This window comes from Daldinia childiae (genome assembly GCF_008694065.1).
Source record: "Daldinia childiae strain JS-1345 chromosome Unknown Scaffold9, whole genome shotgun sequence".
Taxonomy (NCBI): domain Eukaryota; kingdom Fungi; phylum Ascomycota; class Sordariomycetes; order Xylariales; family Hypoxylaceae; genus Daldinia; species Daldinia childiae.
In genome coordinates, this window is record NW_022984650.1 from 968,047 (window position 1) to 989,946 (window position 21,900).

The window sequence follows — 21,900 nt, forward strand, 5'->3', positions numbered from 1 at the left end:
TCGTCGTGCACTGGGGCTTCCGGTGTCCATTTATGGTCTTGTCCGCCCACGTCAATTGCGATGTTAAGGATCATCAGCAACGTCAGCAGAGAAACCCCCTTCCTCCACCTAGCCCAGCGCTACCATTATGCAGATTAATCACCTCGGTCCGCATCTTATTACCCAGAATATCATGGCAGCGTAAGAGTCTTCTACTAGGTAAGGTCGCAAGGTGCTTCCTCGGATCAGATGACCATATCCTGTCACGAAATATTGTTAAGAGGCTATCCCTGAGACTACTGAGACATCTGGATCAAAGAAATTGCGCGTATGTATACCGGTGGTCCCGCCTTGGTTATCTCTGTAGCTCTTGGTGTGACAATGTAGTTTGCTTTTCCGCCTTCAGTTTGTATAGTGACAAAAATTGTGAAGCCGCTAATTTGAGCTATCCTCGGGTTCTCTCGCATCCGATTTAGTGTCAGCGGTAAGTTGGCTTGCAAATATCTGGTCTCGAGGTTAACGCATTTTACGTGGCTAGCACAGTCTACATTATTCTACCTCTCCGAGATATTAGCCGGTTTCCTACTTCGCTCCTGTAGGCTCGATCCCTAAATATCGCAATTTTTTAGGCATTACAATGGCTACAACACGTTGGGAGAGCACACTCTATTCTTCGGAGAAATTTGTCGAAGCTTGCGGGGCTGTCGTGTTTAACACTGAGAAGCCGGAGCAAGTCCTTTTACTATACTATGCTGCCTTGGACGAATGGTTGCTACCGAAAGGAAGACGTAACTGTAACGAATCTCGGAAAGACGCAGCCATACGAGAAGTTCGCGAAGAGTCAGGCTGTGCGATTCGATTACGCCCCGTAACAATGACTACTCGAGCTCCATCTGACTTGGAAGCGGCTGATGTCAAGGATATCCCACGCACTTACGACAGCCTCACGGAAGCTTTTATGCTAGACGTTCGGGACTTGGGGAAGGGTAACGGTGTTAAGTTAGTCTGGTGGTTTATCGCAGAACTGGACAGCATCGCGGGAGATGGAGAAGCGCAGTTCGAACCCAAATTCTTTCGGAGCGACGAAGCCGTCAAGATACTGACGTTCCAGAAAGATCGCGATGTGCTAGTGAAGGCTTTGGAGCTCGTAGGACGCGGCGCCGATAAGACGAGGGAGACTTGAGAGGATGGCGTAGAATCAATCGAATGGGGGCTGGACGAACCTCGAGTTTCACAATCCGATGCGACCCCAGAGTCTGCTGACAGCTCGAATGGTACATATAACGATCCTTTTATCACTATCTAGAGAATTCCCCAGAGTTAGAATTTGTATGTTTATCTTTCTTAGATCTGATATATCAGATTCCTTTTTAGCGAGAACGTAATGATAGCCGGATATGATTCCGATATGTCTATTTAGATAGTATGATGTATCAGATCCTGGAACCTCAAACTCAGCCCAGCCTCCTCTTTGCGGTGCCACTAACCTAGGTTTCTATCTGCCTCGCCTCCGTCATGTGACCGCCATTCATGCGTCTAGGAAAATAATGGATTTTAAATCCCGCGGTAAGAACTCCTATTGGGAAAAAAGGGAGACCGACGGCCCGCGAGTTTTGCCGTAGTCCACTAAATACGACAATGCCTCCTCACCCATCATCTCGAGGGGCGACATCTGGAACCGACGCTGGGAAGGGGGGGGTTATGTTACTACTGCTGCCGATGCTGCTACTACTACCCCCTCTTGTTCACCGCGACGGGGTAGAGGGTAGAGGGGGGTTACTTTATCACTTGGGAAAACGTGTCAACCTGAGCGGTTGGGCTTACCTGCATGAGGCACATAAGGCACCACACACATCATCATCATCATCATATATCCTCCAGGGGTATTGGTTTATTAAGGGATTAGTAATTTGGAGGTTCTAGACGGAGACTACTCGGAGACTCTTGCTATGGGGGGATTGGGTGTTTTTTTTGTTTTTTTTTTCTTTCGCTCCCTTTCTTCCCCTCTCCGTTGGGCTTCGTGGGTTAATATAAGATACAGCCTCGCGGAGAAGAGTTGGGCGAGAAGCTCGTAAAAAGGGAAAAGCGATGTAACGACTTGTTAGCGGATGGCTGCTTTTTTGTTTTCGTTTTTTTTGTTTTTGTTTTGCTACTTGCGTTGACAAAGCGGCGAGTGGTAGTCGTGGAACCACGGGGTGTTGCTTTTAGTAAATAAATAAATAAATAAAGGGCAAGGTTGAATTGTACAAGTTGTTGTCTTGCTTGTTCCTAACTCGGCGGAATGATGAGGTATGGTTCTTGAGTAATTTGTTCGAGTAATAGCCCTTGAGTTATAGGTATAGCTCTTCTGGCGTATAAAAGCACGGTAAATAAATTCTTGTGGCATAATTGGCTCGATACCGGTTCGAGAAGCATTACTCAAGCACTACTTGGCGTGGATTGAGAAACATCGAGTTCCTGGGGCGTCTTTTTAGGTGCCTTTTCCTTTAAGTCGTTGATATTGCCACCTAGGTTAGATTGATCACAGCCTAATGAAATAAATGCTTAGAGTACTCTTATCAAAGTGTAGAAATTTGGGTATTCTCTTTTATCGAACTAAGTGCTTATTTTCTTATGTGAGAGTACAGTCGTATGGATGTTTAGAGTAGCTTTATTTAGCTGAAGGTAGTAGTTGTAACTTTCTATCCGTGTGGTGGCTGTACTTTTCAACGACGTAGTAAATGGTAATGAGGTATATATCTCAACTTCGACCAGATTCCTCAAGTAATTGGATCTTACAGGTTTCTCTAAACCACCCTTTTAATAAAAGCGGATTGAAGAAAGGGAGTAAATTAAGATTAATTGCGTGAGCTAGAATTAAGTATGCTATTATATGTGTTATATGTGAATGTATTGTGTTCATACACGCAGAACTTCGGGCCAGCAATGATGGTTTTACGATAAAATTAGTATAAGACAATTCAGGACAAAAGGGTCCTCCTTAGTATAGTATCTTCCCCTAGTCCTTATGTTCGTTTCTACTCATATAGTAACTGTGCCAATCTTTTATCCTCCAGCCGTCTCTTTTCCACAAGGCAACTGGAAAGAATAGACGTCTTCCGAGCTTTCTCTCTCTCTAAGCTCTCCATACGTTATTCCCCTTTCCCTCGCCTCCTATCGTGTTAACTCTAACTCTGAGCCCGCGCCCCCTAGGGAACGCAGCAAACCACTCGTGGTATGCAACCCAATCGTCGTCAACGGTGTCGTACAAGTGCATTTCGAAACCGGGGCGGGGCCCGAATAGTCGAGACACGGCTAGATACAAATCAGTAGTTGCGAGTTCCATGCCTAGACATAGCCGCGTGCCACGTCCCCACGGCTGTAGGTATCGCCCTAGTCGCCGCCGTTCCTCCGGATCCATCCACCGCTCTGGTATAAACTTGTGTGGCTGTGCGAATACGGAAGGGTCGTTGTGCGTGTCTTGGGTCGTTGTCGAGATAGTTGTCTAGGCGTGTTATTCCCAGTGGGAGTTGTGTTAGTAGTATGTATTATATAAATGTTTTTACCTTTTTTATATTTTTTCATGGTTGAGAGATATGGTGGGGGGAGGACAAGACGGAGCAAACTCGATGGTAATTCAAGTCTCAAAACTTACGCCTCTGGGGAGAATCCATTGCTTGTATTTCAGGTCCTGGTCCTCACAGACCCTCGGCAGTCGGCTTGGCGTCGGATTAGCCATGCGTAGGCCTTCGTTAACGATACCGGTGATATACGGGAGCCCTCGCAGGTCCGAATACTCAAGCATGCCCCCCTTCACTTCCTCAGCAGCACCCAATTCAGCACGTAGTTTCTGGAGCTTCGCCGGGTCGTTGAGAAGATTGCTTGTGATGCAGACGAGGGTGGTCGCAGTTGTCTCCGTGCCAGCCATGATGACAGACCGGGTCTCGGAGAAGAGCCGCGGGAACGTCTTTTCCTCCGGCGGCAGGTTCGAGGACATCAGCGTCTGTATCATGTCGTACGGGGTGCCAGGTGCGGGCTCGGGCTTATTCATCGAGCGCCGGACGCAACTAGTCATAGTCTGTGCAGAGGCAAGTCAGCCAGCGCACTGCGCCTTATGTGGCACGTTCATGAAACGCGTATGTAGTAATTAATACACATGTATTCATTGCGCACTAGTTAGAATACTTGGCCACAGTGACAACTTACATCCCTCATCCACTTCACCCGGCCGAAAGCCGGATTCATCTTCTTCGCGATGCTCTCCGGGATACTATGCAGTATAGGTAGCAGTAATCCGAAGGTATGCCGACTCCACATACTAGTTCGTATGACCATCTTAACGGCGAGGTTGAACTCACGGTCGAAAGTCGGTTCGTTGAGATGTCCGAAGGGAGCACCGAACGCGAAGCCAGTTGCAACATCGGTGGCAAGACAGCGGAAAGCATCGCTCAAGTTAAGGATGCAACCATCGGCAGCATGTATGCGAGCGCAGAGCCTATCGACTTGTGCTAGGATCGTGGGCATATACTGCTGGATATTTGTCGAGGCAAAGTATACTTGTAACGGGCCCCGACGAAGCTGATGTAGCGCGTGCGACTCGGCTACATTAGTACTCGGGAACTTACCAAAGAACCGGAAGTAGAACCACCGCGGCTTTGATGCCTTGGTCGAGTACTTATATACCGCATTCCAGTCCGGGTCCGCGATATGTACTTCCCGTGGGTTTATACGGACGATAGGACCTACGCGCCAAAGTATAGTTCGGTAAGCCAGGTTGTCTTAGATCACTAATATTGAGGCATCAGGAGAACGAGATATATGAAGGAATCATTACCGTAACGCTGGTGCATCTTCTCGATCTCGACCCAATATCTCCCGCCGCCATCCTTTATACACTGATAATATGCCTCGTATAATCCAGTAGAAGCCGCCAACACGGGCCCTGGGAAACGGGCAAGGGGATGAAAGGTGAGCCGGTAGACAACTACTGATGGAATCGCAACGGCGAAGAAAAGGAGAAGATATGAAAATAGATATGGGCTACTTAGCCCGTAGGGCCATAGTAAATTCATTGTAGGACTTGCTTCAAGCTCAGATATTTCCCAACAAGAAGAGAGAGGGCTTTGCCTAGACGGCAAGTAAACCTGGGCTCATGTTATATGTGGTTATCCTACTATGTAGGATGTCACAAATACACGGCATCGTCAGACATTCCCCAGGCACATGTCACACGGGAGGGACGGCCCAGCTCTAAGCTGTCAAACTAAACTTGCTGCCACTTTAAGCAACTGTCAATGTTTAACTGTCATTCACTTTAACTCGTTTAACCCTGCTGTAGTTGATAATGTCAAATCCTTATGTTGCGCGTCAATGCGCCAGTCACACCTAGCCCCTGCAAAGATGAACCAAGTAGCTACGTAGAGTTTCGCACCGGATGCCCGATTCTTGCAGGATATTTTAATATAGACCTTTAACAATGCATTGCAGATAATGTCGTCTTCATCTAATATACTAGATCTTCGACAAGATTTGTACGAATTTATCTACTATTAATGCCTTATAAGTCACACTTGGCGTAGAGGACGTCTACTATTCCTAACGTCTCCAGCCGAGACCTGGACAAGGTCCCCGAGTTCAGTTCATATGCTTATATCCTAAATATGAACAATTAATTGGCACATATATCCCCCAATAGCATGCCGACGTAAGCTTAAGTTATAAACTCGCCAATAACCTAGGACTTCCCACCCCCTATCCGATTCGACGGGAACAAAGTTCTGACAGCAAAGCTAACGCCATTAGATTCGTCACCTTTCAAATCGCGGAGATTATTTAAGACTGATTAATTACGAAACCGTTGACGAAATTTGGTTCCCTACGTCATGAGTTGGAACACAATACTCAAGTATCGCCATTCCTACCGCGCTATTATCAAGGCGGTGTGGTATACGCAATTAAAAAAATATTTAGAACGATTACGACAGTGGTTTTTGATCAGCCCGAAGTTTGAAAGAATATCATCTTTATAGTTTTAATTGTCGAGCCGAATATTCAAACCGATCAAGTGGACAATCCAATTTGAGTCCACATACCAGATCCATCCACCCCTAAACAACTTCTTCCAATGTCTGTGACGCAATTAACTATCAGTATTCTGGGTATTTCCTTCATTCCACACACGTAGGCGTATCCATGCCTACGAGACATCCATAAACCTGCCTCCCTTTCCGCTTGTAGATGACCTATCGTCATCCACGTCATCTTTTCCCATCCTACCACGCAAACATATGAGTGATCACTCCTCGAACTTATACGTCACGACTCTGGCTTCTGACCATATACATAGCGAGTCCTCATATAGCCATGCAATCTCCTATTATGCAGCTCCCTCCGCATCTGCGACAGATTTTCCTTATAACCCGGGGCGTTGTCCCCCATGACAGTATTCCAAGGCATGAGTGTGTAGCCTGTATATTTATAGCCACATTAGAATTTCTCAAATATATTGGCAGCTGGTTTAGACTATAGTGACTTACCTTCGAGGTCGTTAAGTAATGTTAATTGGACGTATTGGCCAACTTCCGACATCCTGTGATCAGTTGGCCATCCACCAATCGGGAGCTGTATTTTGGTATCCAAGTCAGCCCTACGTAAACTTGGCACGATACTTATATGAGAGTGTGGAGTACTGAAAATGGGGAGATGAGTCTTGTCGCGGACTGAAATAAAGAAGGCAGTAAAAAGGGGTAAGATGAGGTTATACGAAGACTGTCAAGCTGGCCTATTTCTCATCTTTCCCATCAGTATTAACAAGGCGAATGTTTATGACTCACCTTGTAGTCATACACCTCGATATCCCGGAACCCAGCTGCTCTGAAGGCACTCTCCTGAAAGTTATGGGTAAGGGGTTTAAACGATGTGCCTATTTTCCCCCCTATCTCGTCATATAACTTATTCCAGAAGGTCTTGAGGGCGCTGTCAGGAGGGATGCTTCCGTCGTCACATTGGATGATAACTTCGGTCTCGCAACTTTGGACCCAGCCTCCGGGTCTAGTCACGCGGTATGCCTGCCGTATGAATTCGTTCCAGTCAGGGATAGCGCCAAATAAGTACCGTAGGTGTACGAAGTCAAAGGAATCGTCACCCCACGACCACGGTTGCGTGCAATCTTCCAGCTCGAACCGAACGTTGGGTGGCACCCACATGGGTTGCATGGGAGAGAGATCCGTCCCGATTACTTGTGCGTTGGGGTATTGCTCTGCAAAGTCACTGCGCGGGTCATAACGTGAGCAATAGGGTCAAAATTTCGAAGATACGGCTCGGGGTTTGAGGATAGGCGTGAAAGTAGGGTATGTTATGATAGTTAGAAGATCACTTAGTCTATCATAGTACGTACATGGACCATATCCCTGAATATATCGGTTAGATACAGAAGCGTCAATATTAAATAAGGCGAGGGTTGGCTACTCACCTGATCCAGTTCCGATGTCTAGCACACTCTAATAGGGGAGGGCATTAGCATCTCGATACTCCACAATAGAATATATTAGTAGTTAACAGTAAGAAGGGATTTGACAAACCTGGACATGGTTTGGTATTGGTGCAATGAAGAGTCTGTCTTCAAGCAGCAAGGTAAGGTAGTGGTGGCTATGAGAGTAAACGCAGCATATCAGTCAGACACGACCCCGAAAATTGCAAGATCGCTACACTGATCTAACTGCTAGACACGAAGGTTGGTTTCTGAGATCCCTCCGCTGAACCCTGCTGGAATGAGACTTAGGGCTATAAGATACGTACGTGATGTCTATAGACTGGACTTGCTGCTCGTCATTCGGGGTGAAGTAGTTGACATTGTGCCTGTCGCTGTGATATGTTCGCCCTTGAATTATCCGGTACTCCAAAATGCTCGACGCGATGGAATTGGCGCTGCTTTCTCTGCTTATGAGTGTTAGCAGTGAAAACAAGCTATACCTTTCTTTTTATCCCCGTATTCATTGGCGCCCCCTGGGTGTAAGTCGCTAAAGAGAAGAGAACTAACATGTCAGATCCCAGCGCTGAATCCCTATCCCTATCGTCATCGTATTGGTACTCCTGTGACTCCAACTAAAATGTCAGAAGCTGCTTATACTTAACAGGGGATAGCTATGAAAAACCGATATATAGCACCATCCTTTGTAGATCGGCTACCGGCGATGCCAGCCCCCCACTACCCCAGATCCAGTATATCGTACCTCATCTTCTAGATCTGGCTCGGCTACAAGTTCCGCTTGTTCAGGCGGTTTCAACGGACTAGAGCCGCTGGACCTTGCGCTAGTCGGCCTCCAGCTATCCGTCATGGTGTCTCAACGCTATGGTTTAGATTAGCTTCCTGTTTCCGCTCCAAGCGAGGTCGTTGTTTGACACGTGGGAAACGGACGAATGAGAAAGATCTCACTCACAGTAACACATTAATATCCAATGCAAACACGCAAAACGATGGAAAAGAGGATTGCCGACGGATTCATGGATGCTCCGTGGGAAAAAAGGGTGAAAAAATAATAATAAAAGACCCCGGGACTCGCGAATGGGGAATCCTCACGTCGCACAAAGAATCCGAATGAGAATAACTCGAAATAGTGTATGTATTCCAGGATCTCCCCTCTTGCTTTGAGGTCGACTTGCGAGAAACTACCAGTTCCGATCTTCACTAGGATCTTGACCAATTAGAAACCCGCAAGAAAATAGTACATGGCTTCCCACCTAATTTTGCAGGTATCCAGCGTACTAGGACTATCACGGACTACAGCGACGCGTGGCCAAATTTGCCTACGGTCACAAGTACCATCTGTTATGCCTATTTTGACATGGGCAGATGGGTCAGTGTGGACCAGCAGAGTGGTAAGTTTATCCCCTCCCCAAAATCGCTAGCAGTCCCAGTCCCAATGTACCATCAACGGTAGTTAGGTAGTGTCCCGGAATAATGGGATCGACTCGAGGCGGTCAGCAATTGTACTCTCCTGGGGTTTCCCGTTACATTGACTATCCAGCTATCGTACATAATTGGGGAAGATAGTGTAGGGGTGAGAAAGAAAAAAACGCAAGACAGTTTAAACCACGAAGGGTTGGATTTTGGGTACATGAACCAATCGCGACATAAAATTGGGCTTTGGGCACTGTTAATTGGTTAGCCGGGTAGGTGGTAATAAAGATAATGCCCTGCAAGGTAATTTCAACGCCTCCAACGTGCTGATGAACTGATGGACCCTTGTTTCTTTCGTATGAGAGACTTGGCTAGAAGGTCAATACGTGGAGTTATCAACAACGAGCAAGGTATGCTCTTCTAATAACCAGGTCTTTGGTAAGTCGTCTGGGGAGCGTGGAGTGCTTGTTTGCCCGCTGCAAAACCCGCAAAGTGCTATTCCGAATATTTCACACTGCTACCAACCTCGGAAATGAACCTGTTTGTTGCTGTCGTCATGCCGGATATGATGCTTGATGAATGACTAAAGGTTTAAGTTTACAAATATAAAATTAAATAACTACCTAAAATATGTAAATCTACCTAATACATGCACATATCATGTCATATCTCCTTGCATATAATTAAGTTTGACTAGACAAGTAGGTACCTAGGTAGCTACTCCCGCTTCTGAACTGTCAAGGCGGCGTGCAGGCGCGGTCGACCCCGGACGCCGCATAGGTTCCAACCGGGCGGATCAAATTAGCTACCTAATATAGTTAATTTCAGTTTGTCTAGATGCGTGTTACACAACAGGGTCCATCCCATCAAACCACCCTTACGCTCTACTGGATAATTTTACATCTGGTACTTTTCTTTTGGCTCACTATGTTTACTACCTAGGTAAATGTGCTCTCACGCATTTAGATATACACACTGCTTCAAATAGCACATTCATGGGAGAATCACTTAGACCACCGAGGAGAATCTCGAAGAGACTGGAAGATGGTCTAAATCAATGTATCCATTTCGTCGTGGGAATCACTCCGCCATTTTCGAAACACCTAATCCGGGTGACAGTTCGTCCAGGCAGTAATCGATTAATATTGTACATTGCTCGTGCCTCCAACTCCTCTTCTATGGTTTTCCTCGTTTCATCTTATCTCATGCTTTATACACGTAGCACCTTCGCAGCAAACTTCTCAATGAGGTCTTCCGTCGGGAAGCTCATCTGCTCTAGGCCTTGGGCATATGGTGTGGGGACTTCAGCACCGGTGATTCGCTGGGCAGGGGTATCTAGGTAGTCGAAAGCATACTCCATGGTCGTAGCAAGAATCTCAGCGCCCATACCAGCGAAGGGGAAACCGGACTCGACAGAAATCAGGCGGTGCGTCTTCTTAACCGATTTGACGATGGTCTCGATATCCAGAGGCCTTATCGACCGCAAGTTGATAACTTCCACATCCACACCGTAGTTCTTCTTTAGGGCTTCGGCTGCGACCATGCACTGTCCAACGGTACGAGAAAGGGAGACCAAAGTTAGATCCTTGCCCTGGCGTTCGATCTTGGCCTTGCCAAACGGAATAACGAAGTCGTCCTTCTGGGCGGCTTCGGACATGGGGAAAGAGACACCGTACATAAGCTCGTTCTCAAGGAAGACGACTGGGTTGGGGTCACGGATAGCAGCCTTTAACAGTCCCTTGGCATCTTCGGCAGACCAGGGAGAAACAACCTTAAGACCAGGGATAGATCCATACCAAGCGCTGTAGTCCTGAGAGTGCTGAGCGCCGACACCGGCGGCAAAGCCGTTAGGGCCGCGGAACGTGATGTTACAGGGCTGAATACCACCGGACATATAGAGCGTCTTGCCAGCACTGTTGACGATCTGGTCGATAGCCTGCATGGCGAAGTTGAAAGTCATAAACTCGCACTAGATATTGCGCAACAAATTAATATCTTTCCGCCCTTGCTAGTAAATCTCGGGGGGCGCATATAATTATACTCACAACAGGAGCCAAACCGCTCAGCGCAGCACCAATAGCCAAACCACAGAAACCACTTTCAGTAATCGGGGTATCAATAATTCTCTTCTCTCCAAAGCGATCTAAAAGGCCCTTCGTAACCTTATATGCGCCATTGTACTGGGCAACTTCCTCTCCGATAACGAAAACTTTGTCATTGGCCTCGAGCTCCTCAGCCATAGCCTCGTTGAGGGCATCACGGACAGTGTATTCCTTGGTACCCTTTACATCTGCGAACGTTCTCCGTTGAGAAATGGCGAAAGAAGCGGGAGCAAACCGGGGAATAGTTCGGGGGACTGCGGCGGTACGTGCAGAGGCAGCTAATCTAGCCGCCGGACGTAAGTATCGAGACATTATGAGGAGGAATTAGAAAGGTGAAGGAGAATGGAATTCAATTGAGATTGAAATCCCTGCCGACTGAAAGTGGACGTAGTTGGCGAAGGTTATCGTTGGTGACGACGGTAGTAATGGAGAAGAATTAAAGAGCGATTTTTTACCGTCAGCCTTTTTGGAGTTGCTATCAAATCGCGGTTGTTCCCAACTTTTTTTCGGATGGAATAGGAACAGCTTGTTGAGGGCGATACGCCGCGCTATTCTATATCGGGTTTAGTCTCTATCTGCTTCAGTGAGCTATCGGAGCTTTGAATTCCTGGACCCTTATCAAAACAGCTTTACCTAACTAGATATATCAAAGTACCTGCCCAACTCTACCTGATCAACCACTATATTTCCATAATATGTACAAGTACCAAGAGAGGGAATATAGTAAAATAGAGAAAATATAATTATATCACATCAACTGTATATTTTTGACGCATTAGGTACTACCTGCCTCTAAAGCATAAATACTTTGATTAAAAGTTGCTTGGCTTTCCGGTTGTGTATCTAGGATTCGCCGAGTAACGCCGTAACGGAGTAAATTGGGGAATCCCTCCGTTGGGGGTAATCCGTTATCTCCCTCCGTATCTAGAGGGTCTGTAAATAAATTTATGGCAGGGTCAAAATAGGCACTAATCTAAATTTTAACCACCGCAATTACATTAGAACTGCAGAAGATTCTTTAAATATTCTATTTCATACGCTAGTACATGCTGCGAAATGATATACTCTACTTAAGAGTGTGCCTCTTTGTAATATATACAAAGGAATCAAGGCCACTTCTCCAGAATCAACCTCTCAGGACCCCGGAAGTTCGTATTAATAATATTAGTAGGCGTGGACGTTACGTCTTTATTCATTACTGTGCTTATAAGCACCTCGCTTGCCTTCAACTCCAAGAGTTATATCTGTTACTTGATGTCACTCTTACTTCTGCTCTGGCTTCTTTCCAACCATCAAGTACATAGGTGTGAAGAGATGTTTAGCACCACCGGCAACTAAGCAGTCACCTGCGCGAGCCAGACTATCCGCCGTCTTCTTGGTACCCGCCGGGGCTAAACGGGTCAGCTCCAGGAAGGCTGCAAAGTTATGCGCCAGCGTGCGACCCCACCATGTCATCCGTGCGATAGTGAACGTGTCGAATACTGATTGCATGTACTTCCAGTCACCAGCAAGTGGCCAGTACCACGGAATAGGGTCGGGGCGGTCAGCAAGATCTTCGTGATGTAACAAGTCGAAACCAGCGATCTTCATAGCTTCGAGACCTTCCGAGATCTTAACCATGTTCGAAATACCATCACCCTGCTCAATACCAAGGCGAATCTCACGGTGTTCTAGGTTGTTGTTGTCGTAGTCATCCGTCATGAGCCATTCGTACACACCGAAGACACCACCGGGCTTTAACACTCGGAAGATCTCGCTATAGACACCCTCAAGCTTGGGCGCGTGAACGGTAGCCTCGATGGCATAAACAGCGTCGAAGCTGTTGTCGGGGAAGTCCATTTGCTATAGAATATTAGACCATGTACCAGTGAAAGTCATGCGAGACCGTAATTGCTCAGGCTAAGACTTACCATGAAATCACCCTTGACGAATTTTAACTGGTTCGAGAGACCATCTTTCGCGGCGTAGTGAGTGGCGCGTTGGATTTGGTAGTCGTTGTTGTTCAAGCCAGTGATATGGCAACCAGTAAACTTGGCAATCTCTCGGGCAGGGCCACCAACACCACAACCAACATCTAGTACCTTCATGCCCTCCTTAATACCGATCTGGTGCGCCAGGTAGTGTTCATGTCGGGCAATGGCTTGGTAAAAGTTCTCGCCTAGAGAGTATCGGCAGAAATGGAAGGATTGACCCCAACCATATTCGTATAAGTCGGTAGCAAGGTTGTAGTAACTGAGACATATTAGTATTAAGAAATGCGGTGTCATGGATATTGTCTGACATACTGTCTTGTTAAGGTGGCGTATTCGGCTGTTCGCTTAGCGCGGTCCTCCTCAGTCTCGTCCTTGGCATCTTTGTTGTCCCAGTGCTTGAAGTACTCGTCTACAGCAGCTCTCTGAGCATCGGTGCCCTTACCACCCTTGCCAATCATGGCGCGGAAACCACCTGTGGACTGGGCAGTTTCTCCGTGCATCGCCTTGTTGAAGGCAGCATCGCGGGCCCTGTCCTGTCTCTCGAGTTCAATCTTGGAGGGTGCCATGTTGAGTGGCGTCGAGTTGACGTGTAATGCTGAAGGATTGAAAGAAGGAATTGGTTTAAAAAGGATTATTACAAGTTTGTAGCGGAATAATGGTATTAACAGCAGAAACCGTACGGAAATAGTAGTTGGAGGATGTTACGATTGTCGAAAAGCGGTATACTCAGAAAAGGGGACGGGCGACATTTTATTATTTTTCTGGGGTTGTTATCGACAATTGATTAAAGCCTGGATAAGATGGACCTAGAGGACCCTTCTCCAATTCATTAGCCAATCTTAGGTTCGTAGTTTGAGCTAAGTCTATGCTGATGAATATTTTAACCAATAATTTTGCACTGACCCTGCATTAGATAAAATTCGGAGACAGGGGTCATTTCGTCCCGTTCTCGCTCTACCGCAATTTTGATAATTCACCCCCTCAAACCCGAATACGAACCCGACAAGCCACAAAGTAAAAAGATGCGACGTGGCTGATGTGTCTATACCCCAAGCATTTCAAATTTAGCATGTGAATTAGCTATCGTGATACCATCACTGCACGACTTTCTCAGTGCAAGGTCCGAATACGAATTCGCATTCTATGTAATATTATGTTGATATAATTTCACTAGAGTTTGTTAATCTCAATAGCTGTTTAGGAAAATCCTTCGTTGCTTCATAATCCAGATAGATGATACTTTCCATGTTCCCCCCCTATTAGGTAATGGTATTTTTCAAGAAAAAAAAACAACTGCTACGTATGCTGTGCGGGTCTTAACCTGCCGCTGATGCGAATCTCAGAAATTGTGATTAAATGAGTAAGAAAAATATTTTAAAAATAAAAAAATAAAAAAATAAAAAGGTAATTACTGGAGCCTGTACCAAATATGCTGTTTAATAGCGATGTACTTGCCGTAATCCAGAGATGATGCTAAAACTTTTGAAAGCCAACTTGGAATAAAAAGTACAAAAAGCAAAAAGATGGTATAGAAGGAATCTAACCTCCTAATGATGGACTCGCGGGGAATCGAACCCCGGACCACTCCCATATTGTATGGATGATCTCAGAATCACGCACATGCTAAGGGAGTATTATACCACTAAACCACAAGCCCCTACAACTCTTTTGAGAGCCTTGTAGATCTGATTCGTTGAAGGCTGTAGTTTGCTGAATTTGTATATGTAGCTTTTGGCAGAAGAGTTGTGTGTTGACCCTAATTAGCCGATTGGCGTCATTTACTACCGTCTTGTTTCCGGTCCTAAGTTGCCAAGCTTCGGATCCAACTTTTAGTCCAACTCTTAGTCCCCGAGCTCATACTACAAACAAATGTTACCGCTTGTTTTAATACCTTTCAATATTCTGCAACTTCTTTATTCGTATATTATGGATGTACCTTTAAATTTTCAACTTGGAAGTTGGGAAGTTAGATTCCTAAACTTATTCAATATTCTAGGAGACATCCAGATAACCAATGAACCAACAACATAGGTAGGCTTAAGTACCTAGGTACATAACATCAGAGTTGAAGGCTGTTCATGATTTCATTCGTGAAAATATAATGACTTGGTTTTCCACTTAACCAACTACCTACCTAAATAAGAATACCGCTAAAAATATTCATTTTCATGTATCCAGATCCAACACCTGGTTCTCGTCAAAGCACCGCCTACCACGTCCACCTCCATTTCTTTACTAACTCAACTCTCTGCCCGTCAGGTGTTTCGTCCGTCTTCCCAGTCACGATAGGAGTATCTCCCTGCTTGTCTAGCTTTTTGTTACTAACGATGTACCATACACTTTGTCCTACGATTTCTACCGCAGCCACAGCAGAAAGTACTAGACAGGCAGTAAAGGCATTCTGATAAAGAGGGGCATCTTGAGTCCGGAATACCTGACTTCCTGCGATGCCGCCGGAATTCGCACCCATTATAATCATTCTAAGTATTAAAGTTAGCGATGAAGTTGAAAATCGTGAGGAGCTATTAGGAAAGAATCTTACGCCATAGCAACACTTCGTTCTTGTGGCCGTTGGCAGTTCACCGATAGCCAACCGACATTGAGAATATGGATGGTGGAGTTCATGGCCATCGAGAATACGACAGCTGCGTACTTCCTCCCGGCGCTCCACCTCCATGCTTCTCTTAGGCAAGAAAACGCAATCAAACTCCAAATCGCGCCGACTAACAATGCTGGTCCTCTTCTCTTGGTGGTGTCGCACACCCAACCTAGAAATACCGTCATGATCGCGGCGATGAAAGCGCCAACGCTAGCCATGGCGTTGGCCCTTACGGTACCATAGCCCAAGCTCTTAATCACGCTCGGACCGTAGGTATTTATCGCACTCACTGGTATTGTGGCAGTAGTGGTGATAACGATATGAAACAAGATCCTAGGGTTCTTAACCGTCGTCCAGATATCATTACCTGAGATGCGTAGATGGTTCGTGGTCTTAGCTGGATCATCGAGTAGTACGCGACGTACTAGTATGTACGACTCGCGCCTGTTGAAGTACGACCATCGACCGAAGCTAATGAGAGGAGATCCATTGCCGACTGATGGTGGAAGGAAGAGAATGAAGATGATACCAATTCCTATTGTGATAGATCCCTCAACTATAAAGAGCCATCTCCAACCCGCTACACCGTATCGATCACCCATGCTAAGAATACCCGCGCCGATTAGTGAAGTAGTAGCCGAAGCGATGAGATTCCCGAGGAAGAAGATTGAGACCCGTAGACTAGTCTCCGATTTCTTGTACCAAGTCGACATTGTATATAGCGCACCGGGGATAAAGCCCGCCTCACACTACATAACTCAACATTAGCACCATACGCGAAAGTGGAAGGGGACCATAGATTCATCATCCGTACCAAACCTAATAGTAGACGCGTAGCGAGATAGCCACCGTAGTTCTTGATGAAGTTCTGGAAGGTAGCGACGAGTCCCCAAGCTATAATCTGAGTGGACAGCCACTTCCGAGGCCCAATGCGCTGCAACAGGATGTTGGAGGGAATTTCCAACAAGACGATGCCTGCTGACAGAATACTGCCTCCAACATTAATCTGATTCGTATCGATGCCAAGGTCCTGGGTAATGGTGCTTGTTAGGGCGTTTGAGATGTTCCCTCTGTCTATTTGAAGTGCAAAGAATGCAAGACCTAGGATAGGTAGTAGAATGAAGTCAAGTCTATAAGCCGTTAGATATTTACAGTCAAACGCTCAGGTAAGGAGCCAAGATTTCAATGAGAATGATATCTTACTTCCGCTTTACGGCAAGCTCCTCTGCTTCGGTCCAATCCGCGACGATTGAATCGTCGTCGACATTGACGGGGACAGCTTCTTCATCGCTAGAATGAGCTTCAACGGCCGGCTCGAAAGATTTCTCAAGCGCCATGATGAAGTCCAAAAGAGAATAGCTCAATCAGAACAGCAATAAAATATACGGCGGCGAATTTTTATTGCTTTTTCATGTTAAAATGAAGCTCCTTATGTATCGCGATATCTTGGCTCATAACTATCCATACTGGCCAATAAGCTGACGATAACGCCGACTAACGACTACGAGGCCCGGAGCCCGGAGCCCATCAAGACTCTTCATTTTAGAGCTCTTTCGTGCTATTCTATCCCTACCATGATTGCGCGGTGTTGCTGCGGGACCCTGCAAGCGGCGTTGACGTGCTCGGCGATAAAGTTGCGTGATCGCTCGTTGCGCCTCTAGACCCAATGAGCTACCTCGGATAATCTATCCATGCGCATAATTAAGAGGATGCAGAGGTTTAGCATGATCTGATAACTGGTATTGGATCTTAAGATAAATATCTCTTTACTTAATAATTATTCCATTCACTTACGAAAGGTCTGCTTGTTCTAATGGTTATAGCAACGGACTGTATTATCGAGCTATGTTATTATTACTATAGGCTAAGCATCGCCCAATAACATAGGAGCACCTAGGTAATTATAGCAATGTCAATGTAGTGTTAACTCTATGGGGTGATTCGAAGAGCCTACGCCTATACATAATAAAAATATACTTTATTCCGGATGTCTCATCAAGAATCCTAACAGAGGCAACTCTTTAATACATTCTTACTGGCCCGTCATACCTTGTACTAACCTACCCATTCTTTAAATCTAAGTCATTTTCCCACTAAGCTCGGGCACCAGCTACCAAAATAGAGCAATGTTACCGTAGGTTACATTATACGATTTTAATGCTGCATGTAGCATACTTTTAGAGGTAAAGTTTTTATGACCTACATACCTAGGTAATTGTATAATTGGTCGAGAAGAACATAGGTTATTATCAAATGCCAATTACGTAGGCGATTTGGTTAACAACTCTTGGTTAATATGCCTCTCAATATAACTTCCACGTACAGAGTGCTCTATAACAATCCATGCCGGATGACATAGTGTGTAGCACAGCATAGATACCTGAACCATGAATATCAACATTGTTTAATAGGTTTAATATTAGCTTTTGCTCATTGCATTGCCTACTATATGATGTATCACTATTGGAGATCGACTACAGCTTACGTTTTTGGATGCAATCCTACCATATTCAAGCAAATTGATACGAAAAAGACAAATAAGGAAACACCAGTGTTGTATAAGTTATCCGTAGGTGTATACGTATAATTGGAAGCAGGCTGAGGAACATGGATTGCTTATAACAGGACTACCGACGTATATGATCAGTTACACTGCCTAGGCTCAATTTATAGATGGTGACCGTAAGCCGATTAGCGAATACTCCAATGTCAGCCTACAGATGTTTGATTATATATGTGTGTTGTGCTGGATGGTGAACATGAAATTGTCCCAACTAAGTAATAGTCAGCGATAGGATATTTAAGCTGGAGCCTGACTTTATTGAACCTTTCAATTCTCCCTATTTAATTTATTCTGCCCTGTTCGAGTGGACATTGAAAATGGCTATGAATTCGCAGCTTGACGCTTCTATATTTTCCGCGAAGAATGAAAACACCGTAGCCTTATTAAATGCACATACGGAATTCTCTCTTATCAAGGTTGAAGTTCCTAAGCAATACGAAGGCTTGGGTAAGGCTCTCTCCCACCGCAGACGGAAGAATGCCGAATGTGGACCGCAACATATAACGGCTCGCAGATTGGGAGCGTTGTTTGAGCCAATGATTCCTAACATTGACATTCTCGCCTCCACATATGGGAAAAGTGTCTCGGAAATCTCTAGGTCATCCCAGCTTGAAGTAAAGGTAAGATCTCTTCATGGGCTCTTAATTAACGGGCTGCCTGGGAGTTAAGAATATTGGTAAGCTGATGACGATGAAGCCTGGTGAATACGGACCATTTGATGAATATGTAGGGGTCGATGGTACCACTATATATGCAGCAGTCCCATCGGGAAGTAGCGCAATCGCTTTGCATTTACTGGTCTGCCTGCTTGCGCGAATGTTTTCAAGCGCCGAAGCAACAGCAATTTGGGCTCAGCTAGTCGAATCCAGGCTAAAAGAGATCGAAGAGAACTCAGATTCTACCCAAATACTAGGAAGGGCGGCTATCTTCTCTGGAGAATTAGGCCGCCAAATCATGAGAGATGATTTGGCTGCGTGGGATGCCAGCGCGCGTGCCTGGCTTGAAGCTGCGAACCAAATCAAGAGACGTGAATATACACAACTAAAACTTAGCATAAAAAATTTTCCGTCGATCCGAAGCTCTGACGCTCCTTACAAGGATATTATTTAAGGCTGGATTATGGGAATGATAACAATCTAGGATATAATCTAGGGTAAGCCACAGAACATAACGAATGGGTTGATTCTTCTTGGACTTATGTCGTGGCACATCTACCCTGACTTGAACGTGTTTTCCCCGAATTGTTACGTTAAATTTGATGATGATCTTGTGGAGACTGGAGGCGTGATCACTCTTGGGCTTGAACAGAAAGACGAAGATCAACTTGGTGTCAGCTGATCGGTCTCTCTTTCTCACTTGCGCTTCTACGGGGATCCGATTGTTATCAAAAAGTCCTCTGAAGAGGATAGCGATAGAATCAGCGCTTATGAGTTACGCTTCGTCGCCTTCGGAAGTTTACTGGCAAATTGGAGTATGCCGGCGTCAACTGATATCTTGGAAATCGTTGAATGTTTTATTGCATTAGGGAAAGCCTTACAACTGGACGAAAATACTGACGATTTGGATTGCTACAATAGTTTAATGGGATAACGTTACTTATCGATGCATCGCGAAGCTTTCAGTCATCTGTTGGAATCCATAGGGATATTGCGCTTCACTATATTGAGCTTGGTAGGCGACGAGGCCGAAAGTTTCTCGACGAAAACCGCCACGGCAACATCCCAATGTTTGGGCTGTCCAACCCATACTTGCTATTTCAATTATCTACAAGGTGGACCACGGAAAGCCATGATCTAGAAGTATCTATAGCCCTGCTTCGTCAACTTGCTAAAGACTGCAACTTTCCTCGTAACAGTTGCATTATCGCCAGCCGTCCTCCATGCCCCATTGCTGTTGGGGTATCTGAACTTGGGACTTCGTTAGATGGGAGTTGGGAATTGACTACCGCAATCCCGGTCCCAAATATCACTGGGAAACGATCCAGGGATGGGGAATTGCAAATAGCAGAAAGACATATTCGATGGGTCCATATCGACTGCACTAAAGATCCTCTATATCAGAGATACCGGGACATTTCGGACAATCTGGACAACTTTGAGCCTGACAACATGGTCAGAATAGGAGAAACTAGCATTGCCTTATCTTCTCCCGATTGCGACTGTTATAGAAAGGGGCGCGCTTGTGATAGCCGTTGTTCATGCAGAAAGAGGGGATTTAGATGTACTTCACTATGCTTATGTCTTAGCCATTTTACTGGCCTAGATAGTTCGCGTTGCATGAATTCTCGGGACTGCGTATCACTGTCTGGGGTGACGGGCGAAGATTTCTATTGGCTTCCAATGAGAAGCACTTTGGATATGAATTATTACACTCAACTTAATCAACCTGGTAGTAAATTCAGGTGGCATGATCCTCCCTGTGCGTTTGTCGATAGGTTTAACGAGCTTCTAGTTTCACCAGATGAGCTGCAAACGCAAGGCGAGCTAGACTACGACAATAAATCATCATATAGCTCAAACGCTCTTGGTCAGGAACTCAAATTCCGGTTAATTGAGTCAAATGGAATAGCTGGGTTGTTTATTATGGATGGACTTAGGGTAGAGATACCGAAATTCGGCTTGTCTCGGCTCACAGAAGTCTTCCAGTCTGGTACTTTGGACCCATCTCTATTAAGGGAATATCTGAAGGACATTCCGCTTAGTGGCATCATGGACTATTCGCCATCACTTGATGAAGAACATCATTCCTGTGGGACAATCTTCAAATTTTTGAAAGCTGTATCTGCTACATGCGAGCTCTACGACAACTTACCAGGGGCGACGATTTCTATTGGCATCATAAAGTAGCCACTCGGCTTCTCTCACTGGGTTGTTAACATATGGGATTATTCGCCGGATGAGGGTAACCCAAAATTATGGCGATCAACTAAGTTTTCGTGTCTGGCTATGATGGAGTCCGGGGTGCACAATATACATCCTGATCGTCTTGGGCTGGTTATGGCGATGGCAGCGGGAAATTCTATCTACGCCTCCGAAGCGCTTCTTCAAGATCCCACGCTTCAAGATCACTCCGGCCTTCCAGTATTTAAAGGAATCCGACGAATAATTGGCAATATCGGATGTCCCGGAGTAGTAATGCTAATCCCGCCACCGAGCCCGCGGGTATTGCGGGTGGATCCGACGCGGCAGAGATTTGAGGGGGTCGAAACCTTTGATGGACTACCACAAGACTACCTCACTCAAACATCCCTACATTTGAGGATTACGGAATATAAGTTCCCTCTCGCGAGTGCTCCCGGTGCTGTCGATGCGGACGTCCTAATCCGCGAGGCGCTTATCCGTTTATGATGGGTCTAGGTGGATTGCTGACCTTGATATATTGAAAGGGTTCGAAAGTCCCGACCTAGATATTGTATCGGACTATCATTGTGAACGCGAACATGAATGCGAACATGATGACAAATATCCCGGCCAGCTGCTTGTTAAGAAGTGTGGAGTTCAGCTCAAAGCTATAACCACGTGGGATCAATTGTTGTTATGCAACGAGGATCTCATAGAAGGTGAAATAGGAGCTGTGAGTGTCTACGGTAACTGGTTTGCACGATTGGCTGTGGCGAGCTTAGCAATTTGGATGGGATCTCAGAGCATTGTGTTCCCATCGCATTGTGTCTGTATTCGCTGCGGAGAAAAGTTCCTTGATTATAAATCTTGGTACTTGAAGGAGGAAAAGGAATTTCCGGTGCTTTTCATCTTTTGAAGAATGAGTTTGTCCATATGAATGGAAGCTTTTTATTAACTAAAGGTAAC

General features: G+C 45.6%; 6 protein-coding genes across 6 annotated transcripts; 1 reads left to right on the forward strand and 5 right to left on the reverse strand.

Moving 5' to 3' along the window:
* Positions 1-616: 616 nt before the first annotated feature.
* On the forward strand, positions 617-1,162 carry GL218_07492 (uncharacterized protein; the record flags this gene model as incomplete). The annotated part of the gene is made up of 1 exon (XM_033584250.1): positions 617-1,162. The coding sequence occupies one exon, from the start codon at positions 617-619 to the stop codon at positions 1,160-1,162; it is 546 nt and encodes a 181-aa protein (XP_033432737.1).
* A 1,932-nt stretch (positions 1,163-3,094) lies between these two features.
* On the reverse strand, positions 3,095-5,030 carry GL218_07493 (Trichodiene oxygenase; the record flags this gene model as incomplete). Its single annotated transcript, XM_033584251.1, has 4 exons — positions 3,095-3,463; positions 3,614-4,036; positions 4,165-4,700; positions 4,793-5,030. The coding sequence occupies 4 exons, from the start codon at positions 5,028-5,030 to the stop codon at positions 3,095-3,097; spliced, it is 1,566 nt and encodes a 521-aa protein (XP_033432738.1).
* Positions 5,031-6,273: 1,243 nt separating this feature from the next.
* On the reverse strand, positions 6,274-8,294 carry GL218_07494 (uncharacterized protein; the record flags this gene model as incomplete). The annotated part of the gene is made up of 9 exons (XM_033584252.1): positions 6,274-6,425; positions 6,495-6,579; positions 6,792-7,227; positions 7,355-7,367; positions 7,430-7,457; positions 7,539-7,605; positions 7,756-7,893; positions 7,997-8,061; positions 8,190-8,294. 9 exons carry the CDS (start codon positions 8,292-8,294, stop codon positions 6,274-6,276), a joined length of 1,089 nt encoding a protein of 362 aa, XP_033432735.1.
* A 1,773-nt stretch (positions 8,295-10,067) lies between these two features.
* Positions 10,068-11,271, reverse strand: GL218_07495 (Pyruvate dehydrogenase E1 component subunit beta, mitochondrial; the record flags this gene model as incomplete). The annotated part of the gene is made up of 2 exons (XM_033584253.1): positions 10,068-10,826; positions 10,903-11,271. The coding sequence occupies 2 exons, from the start codon at positions 11,269-11,271 to the stop codon at positions 10,068-10,070; spliced, it is 1,128 nt and encodes a 375-aa protein (XP_033432736.1).
* A 951-nt stretch (positions 11,272-12,222) lies between these two features.
* GL218_07496 (Sterol 24-C-methyltransferase erg-4) lies at positions 12,223-13,498 on the reverse strand (the record flags this gene model as incomplete). Its single annotated transcript, XM_033584254.1, has 3 exons — positions 12,223-12,801; positions 12,870-13,191; positions 13,245-13,498. The coding sequence occupies 3 exons, from the start codon at positions 13,496-13,498 to the stop codon at positions 12,223-12,225; spliced, it is 1,155 nt and encodes a 384-aa protein (XP_033432733.1).
* A 1,643-nt stretch (positions 13,499-15,141) lies between these two features.
* Positions 15,142-16,868, reverse strand: GL218_07497 (uncharacterized protein; the record flags this gene model as incomplete). The annotated part of the gene is made up of 4 exons (XM_033584255.1): positions 15,142-15,412; positions 15,475-16,280; positions 16,346-16,661; positions 16,735-16,868. 4 exons carry the CDS (start codon positions 16,866-16,868, stop codon positions 15,142-15,144), a joined length of 1,527 nt encoding a protein of 508 aa, XP_033432734.1.
* Positions 16,869-21,900: the final 5,032 nt, after the last annotated feature.